Source organism: Triplophysa rosa, linkage group LG14 (assembly GCF_024868665.1).
Source record: "Triplophysa rosa linkage group LG14, Trosa_1v2, whole genome shotgun sequence".
Classification (NCBI taxonomy): Eukaryota; Metazoa; Chordata; class Actinopteri; order Cypriniformes; family Nemacheilidae; genus Triplophysa; species Triplophysa rosa.
Window position 1 is genome coordinate 10,733,138 of NC_079903.1, and position 15,681 is coordinate 10,748,818.

At 40.3% G+C, this 15,681-nt stretch overlaps 1 protein-coding gene across 2 annotated transcripts in view; it reads right to left on the reverse strand.

Moving 5' to 3' along the window:
- Nucleotides 1-1,052: 1,052 nt before the first annotated feature.
- hip1 (huntingtin interacting protein 1) overlaps nt 1,053-15,681 on the reverse strand; it is a 35,316-nt gene continuing 20,687 nt past the window's right edge. For both annotated transcript variants that reach the window (XM_057351217.1, XM_057351218.1), the window contains exons 12-31: nt 14,724-14,821; nt 14,180-14,252; nt 13,615-13,798; nt 12,383-12,471; nt 11,583-11,699; nt 11,392-11,493; nt 10,786-10,980; nt 9,986-10,133; nt 9,777-9,863; nt 9,440-9,547; nt 7,321-7,457; nt 7,000-7,110; nt 6,832-6,890; nt 6,511-6,604; nt 6,316-6,416; nt 6,136-6,241; nt 5,930-6,053; nt 5,081-5,142; nt 4,067-4,184; nt 1,053-3,832 (exon numbers count right to left, since the gene is read on the reverse strand). In XM_057351217.1, the coding sequence (XP_057207200.1) occupies nt 3,822-3,832; nt 4,067-4,184; nt 5,081-5,142; nt 5,930-6,053; nt 6,136-6,241; nt 6,316-6,416; nt 6,511-6,604; nt 6,832-6,890; nt 7,000-7,110; nt 7,321-7,457; nt 9,440-9,547; nt 9,777-9,863; nt 9,986-10,133; nt 10,786-10,980; nt 11,392-11,493; nt 11,583-11,699; nt 12,383-12,471; nt 13,615-13,798; nt 14,180-14,252; nt 14,724-14,821 (2,124 nt within the window). In that variant the 3' untranslated portion in view covers nt 1,053-3,821. The remainder of the gene's footprint in view (nt 3,833-4,066; nt 4,185-5,080; nt 5,143-5,929; nt 6,054-6,135; nt 6,242-6,315; nt 6,417-6,510; nt 6,605-6,831; nt 6,891-6,999; nt 7,111-7,320; nt 7,458-9,439; nt 9,548-9,776; nt 9,864-9,985; nt 10,134-10,785; nt 10,981-11,391; nt 11,494-11,582; nt 11,700-12,382; nt 12,472-13,614; nt 13,799-14,179; nt 14,253-14,723; nt 14,822-15,681) is intronic.

A 15,681-nucleotide genomic window follows, 5' to 3' on the forward strand; every position in this document is an offset into this window, starting at 1 on the left:
ATTTTGTGCTTTTTGGGGCTTCATTTTTGGTGAACTATTCCTTTCCTTTGAGGCTCTGGTATTCCTGTCAAAAGTGCCTTAAAAGAATAGTTATCATTTCCTGACCCTCATTTAATTCAAAACCTGTATATGACTCTTTCTTCTGTGGAAGATATTGTGAGAAATGTGTCCATACAAAAGAAATAAATGGGGGCCATTGTTGTTTGGTTCCCAGTGTTCTTTAAAATACCTTTTGTGTTCTGCAGAGAGTCAAACTTTGGTTTGGAATGATACGAGGGCGAGTAAATGATGACTTTCACCAGCACGCCATCATCACTAAACCGTCTCTGGTTAATTTCAACAAACATTGCAAGCATGGTGTTCTGGTGAAGCAACCCAATAAAACCTTCTGGAGAAAAACTTTTGTTAAACATTTAACTAAGCACTACCAATACAGTGTCCAACTGTACAATGTGTCATACATATAGGAATGGCCTGCACAGTATTATTTCTAGATTTCGTTACATGTTGAATCCTATAAACCGTAGCATATCAGCACTTCGTATTATATTTTATTACTATATGGCATTTTTTATTTAAAAAAAAAACAGGTTTAGGGCAAAACATTGTACTCTTAAGATTTAGTTTCCATGTAGGCTATTCAAAGATCCTGTTGAAATTTTGCACTGTGACAATAGGCTATAGCCCATTATAATGAGTTATAAAGGGCCTATATTTATATTTTAAATAAAATTGAAACAACTCAATTATGCAAGTAATTTGAATTCAAAAGTAGTAAATTAGATGTCAAAGTTGTGAGAATATATTCCCTCATCTGTGTAACAGTATATTTCTTGACATCTGGTGGGATCTTCAACTGTTGCTATGCTAAATAAGATATTCCATTTGCATAACAAAATGACTCATGAAGGTGCTTAATCTGAATAAATTACACATTGCAGCAACAATGCCTCCAAAAACCTCCGTAATGCTGTAACACATCATGTACCGCGATATTTCATAATAATCTTACGCATGTTCATTCTCAACCGACAAAACTAGGCAACCAATGATTTGAATGAGTGAATTATTTATTTAAAAACTGAAAAATAAAACAAACCCACACATAGTTTTAGTAGTATATCATACAAAGACATTATCCAAAATGTTATTGAGCGTTTCGTTTGTTTTCCTCATTGACAAAAGTGAGAGGCAGTTGAGTGGCTGAGCTGGTTAAGACTAGATCCAAATCTAAACGACATCATCCGAAACTGGAAGTCTTGACACCCCACAAAATGTAAATTAAATAGGCTACCCAGTGTCGCAACGTAACACCCAAAGCAGTGTAAAAAGAAAAACAATATGAGGGTATCGCATAACAACATGAGGGTTATACAGTAGGCCATCAAATCTCACACAACATCCACACACGTATGCATTCAGAGCAAACATTATATTAGTAGCCTATTAAAACAACACACACGCACATCTCAAATCATGTTCATATTGAGTCTTCAAACTCAATTTGTGGATTTTATTTAGTTCGCCAACAGGTGAAGTTTTGCTTTGTGGAGAAGTTGAGGTAACTGTGGTTTGTACCCTGGACCGAGCTGAAGTTGATGTCAGTCCTGGTTTAGACACGTGCTGCAGGCAGACAGTTGTGGTCTACAAGGCTATGTGGTCTACATTGCTATTGACAACTGCGCTGGACAGACCTCTCAAACCTTCTCCTCATGCATCTCTTTTGAATGGATAAAAATCCAAGTCATATCTCAGCCAATAAGAAATAACGCATTTAAGAAAATGAAGCCTATATTGAGATCATTCATATGTTTAGCATTGTGAAATTCACATTACTGCAGTGCACTTAAAAATGACTTGCTCAAATACATAATATACAGCCACGGGAAAAATGAAGAGACCATATCATTTATTCAGCATTTCTAGATGTATTGTGTTCATTCCAGTCCAATGTCTGTTGAACTTCAACAAAATCAAACTTCAGGAATGATAAAATCATCCAACAGCAGCGTGAAAGTCTGACAGCATGACAAAACACATGAAAACAAGGTTTTTTTTCCACTTTTCCTAAATGCATGTACAAATATTACTGTTCTGTTGCTTAAAAGATGCTCTGTATTCTCCAGACTTCAAATACGGCAAAGAAAACAAGTTCATATTCACTTCTCTGTTATTTTGACCTATTTTTTTATTTTCTGCAAATAAAAACAATATATTTTTTTGATATTTGGGAGAAATATTATTAGTTCACAGAATGAAACAAAAATGCTCATTTTACCTAAAAACTGAAATAATTTTGAGATGGTCTCTTATTTTTTTCCGCAGCTAGTCTTAATAGTTAATATTCTACAGCAAAATTACGGATATAAAGGTTTCATTTCCAATAACACCTTACTGGTCCTAAAACAAGACTTCAAGATTTTGTTTTTCCTGACTTTTAGTTCTAGTGGACTGAAATATGACCCATACATTTATTTAGTAACCCTTTAGAGATACATCAATGTGGAAAGTGGTGTGCTGGAAGCTCAAGACACAAAAGAAACCCATCAGAAGCTGAGAGCCACATCTGCTCCTCTATTGATTTCTCCATGATCTCAGCATCACCAAACCACAACTTGAAAAACACACACCAACCTAATGCTACTCGGATCAAGATTTCAAATGTCTTTTGAGGGAATGTGATCCTTGACCTTTATATCCCTTTTGAAGGCACGGACGTTTCACCTCACCTCATTGTGAAGGGTTGTCCACCTCACGTGGACAACGGTTATTAACAGATACTGATCGTATTAACAGCACTTAAGTGTAAGCCGAGGAAACTCCAGTCCTGGAAAACCAAATCTTGCTTTTCTGAACTATTCCAGACTGTAGCTAATACACGTTTAATAAGGACACTATGACCTAATACAGAGCTGTTAAATAACAACGATTTCTAGCTCGACGCGAGGTCACGAAAACAGTCAGTTCATTTACAGTCATGGACTTGAAGTTGGTGACAGTTTTGCCCGAAGATGTTGTTAGACAAACGGCATAGTTGTCCCTAAAAGTGAACGTGGTTAAAAGCCTGTGAGTTAAGTCTATTTCAGGCATACATAAACCGAAGGAACCCTGAAAATAAAACCCCATCAAAAATACAACGGATACATATACAAACGGACAAAGTGAACCATTGCTAGTGTTTTGCGGGTGTTAGTCCACAGTCGGTCATCATAACACTTATTTTTGTCCATACTCCAGAAACCACAGCTAAGGACGAGGGCGGTCTGTTTGCGGTGATCCTGTGTCGGCAGTCCCCCTCACACTGGAGGTCGGGCCGGCGTTGAGGAATGCGTTTGAGAAGTGGAAGTGACACACCGGTGCTGTTTGTAGTCTGAAGTTACGTCCGGAAGGATCACAGCACAGTGTCAACATTTCCGGCAGATGGGGTCACTCACCCTTGTGCATTGCATCATGGGATGTGTGGTCTCACAGGGAGGTTGGGGAGGAAAGGAAGGGTCGATTCTCCAAACGCAGCTGTTCTGACAGTACGGCGAGCCTGCACTTTCCTCTCTGTCCACTAGGTGGTGTGCAACCCATTCCAAATTCCACTTCCTTCCTTCCTTCCTCTCCCGCCCCTTCATCACAGAATGTCATCACAAGCCATCTAACTCCACAGGCAGGGGAGGGAGCAGGTTAGAAAAAAGCACCTTTTATTTGGCTTTAATGTACAATACAAGAGAAAAGTTAAAAAGTACAACAAAAACAGAGAAGGGAAAGATATAGAGTATATAAAGAAGCTAAGCGCCCCCTCAGCAGGGCTGCGGAACAGACCGTGACTTGTCTCAACCCGTTCCTGGAGGAAAAAGAAAGACTGAATTACACGCAAGCACACACATGTACACCCTTCACACTAATACTGAAATACATCCTTTATAGTTAGCCTGTAAATAACTCCTCCCACTGATCATTTGGGGAAATGTTTCGAGGAATAAACAGTTTTGGTTGATTGACAGTTTGATGCAAACTACATTGATGCATGTGACGGACAGCTGTTTTTTTAGTGTGGTTGTAGTTCAGGGAGTCTCACCTTCCTCCTCTCCTCCCCAGCCCTCCGCCACACCAGCGAGCGCATAATGCTTCTTTCTTAATTCACCCAAACGCTCCCTCTCTTTCTGAAGCCGCGTCTCCAGCTCCAAGACCAACACCTGAACAATACATCAGAGGGTCAGAAGAGTTATTATAGTTTTTTTTTTTCAACGCCATGCCAGCTTCCATGGCTATTTTCATGGCGTGAAAAATTTGGTCTATAATATATCAGGGCTTTTTTTTACATTTAAAAACTGTATGTGATGTAAGGCTATTAAAAATGTCTTCAAAGGAGCGAACTGGTTAAAAACATTTTCTTACAGGGTTAAAAACCAGCACAATCTAATAAAACATGCTAGTTATTACAGTTAACTAAAACTATTAAAACATTCATTTTAATTAATATAAATGAAATTTTGAATATTATTTGTAATAACAATTATTTTTAATATTATTATTATTTATATTTAATATTTATATCTTTATTTACTTTCTGCTAAAGCAACAATCTAATTATGTTAATTTTGTTACAATATCTAATTATGCTATAATAAATTTTAATTTAAGTTGAGGTACTAAAATTACTAACTGAAATTGAACTAAAAATAAATTAAACTTTAACTTTAGAATATTATTTGTATTAATGTTTTTTATAGTGTTATTATTTACATTATTCATTCATTTTTTTCACTTCTTGAGTTGAGGCACAAACATTACTAACTGAAAATAAATGGAAATAAAAATAAACTCAACTTTAAAACATTATTTCTATGAATAATTCTAATATTAATATTGTTCGTATTGATATGGTTCTTTTCTTTTTTCATAAAAAAACTTCAACTTATATAGCCCTATAAAAATATATATAATTGACGAAATGACAAAAGCACAAATAAAATAAAAACATAAATAATATTAATATATAATAAATAAATATGAATAAACTACAACTAATTAAAAAGTCAAAATTGTTCAAATGCTCACACACAGAATAAAATACAGGGTAACACCTCACCTGTGCGTCCATCTCCTGCCTCTTGATCTGAGTGAGGGTCATAGCGGAAAAGTCCATAGTTTCTGAAACAGAGAGACAGAATTCAGCCTTAAAGAAGCGGTTTTAGTGCTTTGAGTCCATTACACACAGATAGCCCACACAAGGGTGTTTATTATCATTATAAATAATATTGATATTAAATATTACATTCATAAAAATGACCCATAAAATGCTCTATAGAATGACAATGTACCCTTCTCAAAACTATATGCAACCATCTATCACAAGTAAACAGGAAAGCATGGATCTGTTGGCCATAAATGCTACTGGCTATTGGCATTGTAATGCACATTGTAAACGCAGTATGTATATCATCTGGGTATTTCATGCAAACGCATATTTTGCATACTGTGGACAATATGCATTCATGCCTCGGTATGAACAGCAAGAAAAATAGCATGAAAGCTTTTGTTTACTAGCTGCTGCAATTGCATCAACAGTCTCCACCGCTGGAACGAACGTGAAAGGACACACAATGTCGCTAACAGCATGTGACTGGTCAAAGTTGTTTAAGGCTTTTGGCTGCAGAGGAGAGAGAGCGTGTGCGGTCTCATGCCTGTATCTCTGGAGGGCAACATAAACCAGTTTTCACAGCTGTAGTTAAATGTGAAATGGGTCAATGTGACTGTGGAGGTCGATGAAAACCAAATTTAACGTGGAAGCTCTCTTTTCGGTTTACTTATATGCCACTTTTTATGGATGAAACCACAGAGAAAATGAGAAGATGCCGCATGCGAAAACTCCCACATGAGCCAACCTATACGTGCGGCTCTGGCTGACTTTTGTTTCAGATACCTAACAAGCACCTACCCGTATCTTCGATCTGAGATTTGCCGGACTTGGTTGATGCCACGACGCCCGCGGTAGCCTGGGTGACCCCTTTGGAAGCCTGCCGCAGGCTGGTAAGATTCGAACTGCCCTTGTTTGCCTTCACCTGATGAGAACAGAGACAGGATCATCTATAACCCTGTACTCATCTCCACACGGTGCCACGCGGTGATTTGTTGCTGAAGTACCTTAGATGCAGCTACCAGCTGGGCCGTGCTGGCGGCGATCTCGTGCGAGCACACCATCAGCTCCTCGAACTTGCCCTTCCCCAACACCACCTGATCTGCGGCATCACTGCGGACAAAACAATCACCATTATAAAATGGCTTCAAAGGCTCATCCAATCAGCTTTCAGCTGGAATACTTACACCAACATGGTGGCGCCCCAACCTACGGCCTTGGAGGCGGAAATAAGACCTTCAGTCCATCGGGAGTTTTTGGCGTAGAACTCTTTCATAGACGCAGCCCCCTGCGAACACTGACACAACTCAAACTTCTGTGACATCACAGATTGATCTGTTTTTTATTGACATGTTCTTCTGGTTTCCCGAGGGTTCACTCACCCTGCCACCATCCACAATCTCTCTCTGCAGGTCTTTAGAGGAAAGCACCAGCACTTTGATGGCCTGCATAAGATCCGTGCAGGATGCCAAAATCCTGCAGGGGGCGACAAAGAGCAGCGTTTGAGCACATATGGGCCTGGGTGGGACAGCTAATGTGTCTTTAATATAAACCTGCATAGCTAAGTGCTTGACATTCAAATATTTTGAGTGAGTTTGATGAGTAGACCCCCAAACTCTCAAATGAACATCTAGTATGTCATGGAGTGAGCGGTGTATTGTGAAGCCATATTTGTATTCATAACAAACGCAACTCTGTCTAACCTTTCATTGACTTCCATTTTGATTCCAGTGTCGACCGCTCTGGACTTATTGAGCATTTCCTGTTCAAGACAAATGTCAGACGGGAATTAAACACCAGGAGTTGTTTCGAGCGCTTCATATTCTATCAAGCATCGGTTTATACGGCAAAGCAAGCAGAGAATTAAATACCTCGATTCTGGCTGCGGCTGACTCCACCGCCGCTGATGTGGAAGCCATCTCTTGTTCCACCAGATCTCCCAGTTCACCCTGCTGCAGATTCAGACCCCGCGGCCGCAACTTCTGCTCAACCCCAATTCAAAGGAAATAACATATAGTCCTATTAAAATAGCACAAGAGTATACTACTCATACCATTTTTGCATCTTGTAATATGTATACAACGCAAAAACCCAAATGGTCTACTACATTTGGCCGAAAGCTATGCAATGCTTGACTCTAAATGATCCTCTATGATTGATTTGGCTTTCAACTGATACTCAAAGACACTCACCTCGCCCAATCCCATTACAGTATCCAGTACCGCCCTCAACCGGCTACAGTCTGCAGTCCCCATAGACTCCTGCTCCTTCAGCTGGCACAGTAACGCCAGGGCCTCCGCGCCGCACGCCTTCACGCTGTCTGCCATTGCTGCCCACAGACGGAGAAAGACAAATACAGAAAGATGAGAGCAGTAAGACGGGCCATCTGTCACCTGCAGACACCGCACATACGCTTACCAGACGCACGACACACATTTCCTGCCATGTACGGCCGTGACGTAACTGTTTGTGGGTGTGAGAACCTCACATTTGAATTTTCTTTCAATGTCAAACAGTTCTGGGGAACTTTTCACTACCATTGTCATTTTTCCTCCAATGACGGCCCAGAACTGTTTGGTTACAAGCATTCGTCCAAATATCTTTCTGTGTGTTCATCAGAACAAAGACATTTATACAGATTTGAAACAACTGGTGAGTAAATGATGACAGAATTTATATTATTGGGTGAACCGTCCCTCCCTTTAAGTACATAAAGTGACCTGCAATTTATGTTTCAAACAGAGATGGCGATGAAGGGGCAAGTTACTGATCACATTGTTATTCGATGTGTCGATATTAGGGGTGTAACGGTTCAAATTACTCGCGGTTCGGTTTGTGACGCGGTTTTAGGTCACGGTTTCGGTTCGGTTTGTGCTATGTTCAGGGAAAAGGGACTACTGACAAATAAAAATAAGAAAAAATAATCAAGCTACAAGTAACAGCACCAATAAAACAACAGAGCAAAGCAGAAAATTAAATAAGATACTACTGTATATACACCTTTTAAGGTAGAAATGGATTGAAGTAATCAAATAAAACATAACATTGCATATGTACAAATGAAATAAAGACGAATCATAATTGAATTACAGAAGCTATTGAGTCACAAGCAGTGAGTGATTTCCTTGACTTTTAACAGACGGCAGGAATATGTGTGCTGTCGCTTTAAGAGGAATGAAACCGATACAGTACACTGATACTGCACACATGCGTTGTTTTTTGTCCGTTTCGTCCGTTCACTTATATCCTGCTATGTTTGTTAAGATACTCGACAAGAGGGGCATGTTGACCTATTTCGTGTGTGAATCTGACCGTTTAAGCGCTTCAAAGACAACTCAATATTTGCGCCATGTCTGAGACTTTCCTTATGCGCGCTTCGGATCTTCTCACAGCACACAAGCGAGTTTTCTTGTGCATCATCTTGTACTTAAATGTTTAAATTGGTAAGGCTTGAATGAGTTTAGTTTAAACAGCAACATGTGCTGTTCAGGTCTCACCTGCACTCGTGCGCTCACAACACCCGGGTGATGATAGCATAAATGACTGTACAGCATACGTCAACCCTATTGAAATTTGATTTGTTGTGGGTATTAAATGTGTATCCATCGACAAACATACATTAGCTGAACTTTGTCAGTCTGTTTTACGCATTATAATTTCTAACGAACCATATTATAAATGTGGTCAGATTTAAGATGAGCCGCAACCGTTGGTGGAGAACCGTGCGGTTCAATTTTTACCGAGAACCGTTACACCCCTAGTCAATATGAACTAAAACAGGAGAAGCTCCTCCCCTTTTTAAAATGTAGTTTTAGATTAAAAAGCTAGAGAAAAAAACAGTGTCAACAGTGATGTGTAATTCAAAATTGGCTAATATCAAATGTAGCTTCAGCGTCTTTTAAAATGTAGGGGGCGGGACACTTCAGTTTCCAGATTTGATTTGATTGGGCAAGAAGTTAATTGAAAAGCGGAAGTGCAGAATGATGTCATCAAAGTTCTAGATTCTTTAAAACATTTCTATGCAGGTACTTTAGCTTTTAATAGGCTTGTTCGACTTGATGTGGCGCCGAAGATCCGACAGGCGGATGACAAAATACCACGAGAGCGATTCGAAAAACGATAAAAAGTTTGCTTTCGAATCGCTCTTGCGGTACTTTGATGTCATCCGCCTGTCGGATCTTGCGGCGCCGCATCAAGTCGAACAAGCCTAATGTCTCTAGAGGGAAATATTTAGATACAATTGCATCTATTATGGTAACATGATGTCACAAGCTTGTCTGGTCATTTGGGTGATTGACATTTCATGCTCACCGTCAGCTTGTTCTACTGGCACCATGTGTGAAGTGGCACTCCCCTGCACGATCACATCACCCACCAGGTGAGCGAACTGAGTCACTGCCCGCACCACCCCGGACACATCTATTACACAAACACACACAGCGGAAAGTCGGAGTGAGAAACAGTACAAGCAATTTTAAACATCACGTTGCATCACTGTTTGGTTGGCACATTGTGCATTCCTGAGAACACCCCCATCTCTCTTCTCTCGAGCAGCATTAGGAAGTATTTTTTTTTTTACATTGCACTTGCATTTTTTACATTTAATCATTTGCTAGATGTTTTGTATATGTGTGCGTGTGTTTGTCACCTGTGTTATCTGATACAAAGCCATCTCTGGCAGACTGCAGCCTCTCCACACAGTCCAGAGCCACCTGGCACCTGGACACCAGGTAATCTACATACAAAAGACAGATGGACACACACTGTAATATTCATTACACCCTCACAGAGCAACACTTTTCTGCTGTACGGGTTCATGAGTGATAAGGGTGGGGGTAATCTGATCCCGTCACCGACCGGCAGAACTGGTGCAGCTGATGTGTGTGGGGTCATCTATCTGATTCAGGCTGTCCTGTACGATCTTCTCTGCCTCCTCCAGAGCTCCACGCAGAGCCGTCCAGCGCAAACCCGCAAGCTCGCTCTCAAGAGCCTGCTCACGACTTTCCTACAGAAAATGTGTTCAAAGAGATCATGAACTTTGTCACTTGTAGTACGTCACGAATTTCAGCTTTAAAGGTGCAGTTTGTAAAAACCGCCGCTAGAGGGCGCACGATCAAAACAACAACAATGCCGTAGCTTGATGACGCTGTGAAGGAGCGTGGAATGATGGGATCTGTTCTCTTCAACTCCACCGCTGATGGCCATCAATCAGACGGGAACGAAAAATCATGTTAGCGGATGAGGTAAAGTTTTATAAATGTTGCGAATAATTGTGGTCCATAAATAAGTGACTGTTTGAAACAAGCTAGTGGCTTGCTAGACACTATATACTACTTCCGCATTTGTCCACGACACTGTTGTCATGCGGTTTCTATGTCAGCAAAGGCTGTAACAAAGGGTAACGCGGATATGACGCCAATGACAGGCGACTGCACAGCCCCGTGTCACTGTTTAGACTGGCGATTTTCTCACGATTTATAAGTAGTTGAAAACATTTGAGATATTGTAAGTACACAGCTGAACAAAATATATAACACTAGCCTAGTGATTGTTACAAACTGCACCTTTACGACCATTTCTATGCTAATCGTGACAGAATTTACTTTACATTTACGTGCAGTTTGTATATTTGTTCATACTAGTAAACAAATGATCACCTTCTCGTTGAGTTGATTCTGCAGGGCTTCGGCAGCTTTCACGCCGCTCTCCCTCTCATTGGTCAGACTGCTCTGCACACGCTCTAACTCCACCCCCAAACCTGCCAGCTCCGCCTCCTTCTGAGAAAGTGTCTCCATAAGCCCCGCCTTCTCAACCTCTAGAGCAGTAAGCAGAGTACAGACCTGCTCCTGAGACTACAGAGAGATAAAGAGAACGCATTCAGACAGAATTGACACGACTTGACGTGTTTGTCGCAGCTAAGCTGCAATTTAAACATAAAACTAGACAATACCACCCATATCCAAATATGGCTCCATACCCGAAAGCACAACTCTCCTCCATATCGCTAAAATGTTATTTTATGATCACAACAAGCCATGCAAATAATCTCATTAAATAAAACTGATATGTTGAGTTCACTCTAGCTGGCTCTGGTGGAGTAATTTGTTAGAGGCAGTGGGGGGGGGGTTACAGACGGAAGTGGGATGCGAGCTTGCAGGGGGGTATGGGGTGCTGTTGACATATTAACACCCATGTGCAATTTGGGCCCATCATGCAAATAACAGTCTCACCACATCCAACTTGGTCTGTGACGAACAACTCACCTGTTGGGAGGAAGTGACTGTGCTCTTCAGAGTCTCTAGTTCTGTTCTGCTGGACAAGAGCTCGGCCTGTAGAGCTTGAAGCTGTTCTAACTGAACCTTCTCCTGCTCACACACACACAGGAGGAGTTTGAGTCAAGCGGTCTACAGACACACAAAGCATATAAAGTGTGATTTTGCGTTAATCATCCGACCTGCTGACTTGTGGATTCCTGAGCAGCCTTCAATCTGTCCTGCATTTCTTTCTGGATATTCTCCACCTCATCCTGGGCGGCACGGGCCACCGTCATCTGGCGCGTGACCTCGGCGTTCTGGGAAACACACACAGACAGGCGGTTTAGTACAGTGCAGTACACAGCCAAGACTCTTGGCTGACCCAGTTCTGCTCGCAAGGACGCGGGTCCCGCTGATGGAGGTCTCTGCGGCCGGATCAGACACGTTCCATGCATGAGAGAGAGCGTGATGCCAGTTTCTAAGTTTGGCAGAGGGAGAACGTGCCAAAGTTTGTCTGTATGAGAAATGGAGTTTAGTCAGCAGGGGTGAAAGCCTGGTGGTGGAGCTAAATTACCTGCAGGTTTACAGAGAGGCTTGAGAGTGGAGCTCACAGTTGAATCCCTATGGCTGTTGATTGTTATTATCGATGTAACGTTTATTATATTAACATCAGTCAGCTATTTTTGTATTTTTCTATAATTGTATAGATGAAAACGACAAGAAACATCCATCCGTTCTCCAAACCCGCTTGATTTTGTAGTGTGTGTGAAGCAATGACAATGATGTAACTCCAATTGATATATATTTATATATCTTTAACTGTGTGGAAAACCGGAGTACCTGGAGAAAACTGGGAGATGTGAACCAGGAACCTTCTTGCTGCAAGGCAGGTGCCCAACAAGGATGCATTTAGCAACATAAATCTTATGTTGACTCTAACAGGCCTGATACTGGAGCTTGAATGCATTTGTCAGTGTGTGCGGTCAAGACATCAATTCACCTTCCTCAGCAGGTCAGCATGACTCTGGACCAGCTCTGTGTATTTCTCCTTTAGCTTGGTGTAGCGTTGTTCATTTGCCTGTGCTTTTCCTACACATACAATAAACACAATTAAAAAAGCATTAGTGAATCATTTCTGCATCATTAGTTAACACAGGAGTTTTCAAACTGGGGTCCGGGGAAGATAGTAAAAAAAACTCTCTAGAACGATAAAAATTCTGGAACAATTCTGAACCCTATACATGTTGCACAAAAGCAGATAAACACTTAGAAATGAAACGGTAATATTGTTCAGTAGACTTTTACAAATTTTTCTTTTTTTTCTCTGAACTTTTCTGGGGACCTTTGCAACCTTCCGGTGGAGAATTTTTATCGTTCTAGAGTTTTTTTACTATGGTTCTTTTTTGCACTCAAAGTGAAAGTTGCTACAATACAAAATACATTTGAATTGAAAATATCTCTTCGCGGTTATATGCATCCAACAAGTGTAGCCAACTATTTAAATTTGGAACCAACATGTCTTTATAATGTCAAATTTACAGTGGCTGGGCCGATGTTGCTATTTTAGGATGTCTGGGATGCTTAAACAGAGCAATGTTTTATAACGCCACAAAGCCACAATATTTACAGTTTGGGGGGGAAATCAACCTATAACTTATAGCCAATTCCACATTATCAACTAGGATGAAAGTACTTTTATATTGAAAAACGGACATGTTATTGTTAGTCACACACACACATACTATTACAGCAGTTACTGACAGTGTCCTAAGCACAGGGTTGATTTATGTCTGCATGCTGCTGTTGGATTGTATTAGTATTGGATTGGTGGCCGGTGTGGACTGGGGTCTCTGACGGCTGTGTTCTTCATCTCTAGCAAACAGTCAGCCTGTCTAATGAACATCAATCTCTGTCCTCACACAGTCAGCTCTTTAATATCCTATAACACAGCGTTTGGTGGCGCTGAGAGGTTCAGCCCACAAAACATGTTGCCTCTTTATCATGCTTACTGTTAAAAGCAGATGTGGTAAAGCAGCCAGTGTGAATACATTTAAGAGGAAGGAAAGGCTTGTAAAACCACAATACCAGAGTAAAGCCTGTTTTTTTCAGTGCGAACGAGGAAGAAAGTAACCATTTGTGTTCGAAGGATTGCATTACAGAGGTTAAGAACGTTAACTAGGTGCTTTTTCTTTGTTTCTTTGTACAGAACAAGATAAGACGTATATCTCTTACTCTCGATTTCACTCAGGCTACGTTGCTCTTTCTCCGTGTCCTCTTTGACCCTGCGCAGGTCTTCTAGCTCCGCCCTCAGGAACTCGCTCTCTCCCAGCGCCTGCTGCTTCAGGTGTGTCTGTTCTGCTAGCTCCGCCTCCAGCTCGTTCACACGCCCCCTCAGTGCTTGACAGAGACGCCCACTCTGAGAAAGATCATTCAATGGTTACTTAAAAGTATTTACTTCATTTTTTCCCTTTCGTAATTTGGCATGGTTTTTGGCATGGTAAAAAACTGTATTATCATAATTATTATTATTATTATTATTATTACTACTTTACACAATACGATTTGATTGTATGAATAGTTTGTAAATAATAAATACAGTACATTTTATAAACAACTAACTTTGGTTACTATGGTTTAACCTCAATAATCCCAGTTAAACTGACGTTACATAAAATGTAGTTACTACATACATTTTTATTTGGAGAGTTCAACTAAATAAGATCAAAAACGGCACAATTTGCATTCAGTTTCCTGGTTATTTTATTTTCACATCTCTACTGTATTTGTGTGTTCTCACCTCCAGTCTGAAGGACTCCAGTTCCTCTTTCAGGGCATGTAGCTCCGCTGAGAGCTGCTCGATCAAACGGTCTCTGATGAAACATACAAAGGCAGCTCTTAAAACTGATGCAAACTACACGTCTGACTCCCGTTTCATACTGCACGCGTGAGCAGCGCGTTCTCTTTATAAATAAAAAGCCATCGTGCTTTGAAGGATACAAAGTCACTAAAGGGTTAACTCACCATTGGAGAGTGATGCGATGCTTTTCCTGTCAATCCATGTGGATTTTGTCTGTAAAGTATGCACTGTTGCTTTAATTGAGCGTGAGCAGCGCAGCAAAAATAGACTCGGCGCCGAAATGATCGATGCACTGCTGCTTATGTGCCGCTTCTGCTCTGCGAGCACACGCTGCTTACACGTGCGGTATGGCTGATTTTGGCCGAAAAAAGTATGCGCCGCTTACGCACTCCTGACGCATGCTGTGTGAAGCCGGCGTGAGATATCATACGTGAAATTGATGGCAGAATCAAAGATCATTGTGTACTCTTGGTTGTGATCTTACTTGTCGTCTTTGCGCATGCCGTTCTGACCGTTGAAGTTGAATGGATCGGTAGCAGCCGAGGTCCCAAAGAGGTCATCAAATTTAGTGTCCACTACGCTCTGGTGGATATTAAACACAATGAGAAGCATTCCTGTCTTTAAACATAGAACAACAGAGATGCACAATATAGAAATTCAGGCCTAAGTCTTAAAAAAGTTTTTGATTATGGGCAGTAATGAATAAATGGTTGATAATATAATGTGACCTGCGTTAACATTTTTTAATGTTGTGCTTTTGCAGCTTTTAGATTTTATTCTTTTGTATGTTTGTATGCCTTTTTTCATTTTAATTTAGTTAAAATTTCATTTTAACTTGTCAGTGAGAGACCTATTCCATTTTTATTTACAAACACAGTAGGGCTGTCAAACGATTAATCGCGATTAATCACATCCAGAATAAAAGTTTGTGTTTAAATAATATGTCTGTGTACTGTGCACTGTTCATTTTGTGTTTATATAAACATAAATATACACATACATGTATACATATTTAGGAAATATTTACATGTTTTTATTTATATTTTTTAATATATTATAACAATTTTTCATTTAAATTGAATTTATATATAAATGTTATTGATTTGTATATTAAATATATGCATGTGTATGTTTTTATGAAAACAAAATTAATATACTATGTAAACACAAACTTTTATTCTGGATGCGATTAAAATATGGTAAGAGGCGCTACATTTCCGTCACATGCTTGCAGTATTCGACCAATCACTACGCACTGTTAACTGGCCAATCATAGCACACCTCGCTTTTCAGAGCGATGAGCTTTGTAAAAAATCTGTGCGTTTCAGAGAGGCGGGGCAAAGAGGAGATACAAACATGCACGGTATGTGGAAAATACAGCGTTTTTGAACCTTAAATTGTGTATACACATTGCATTACATCTAAAACAAACAATAATATTT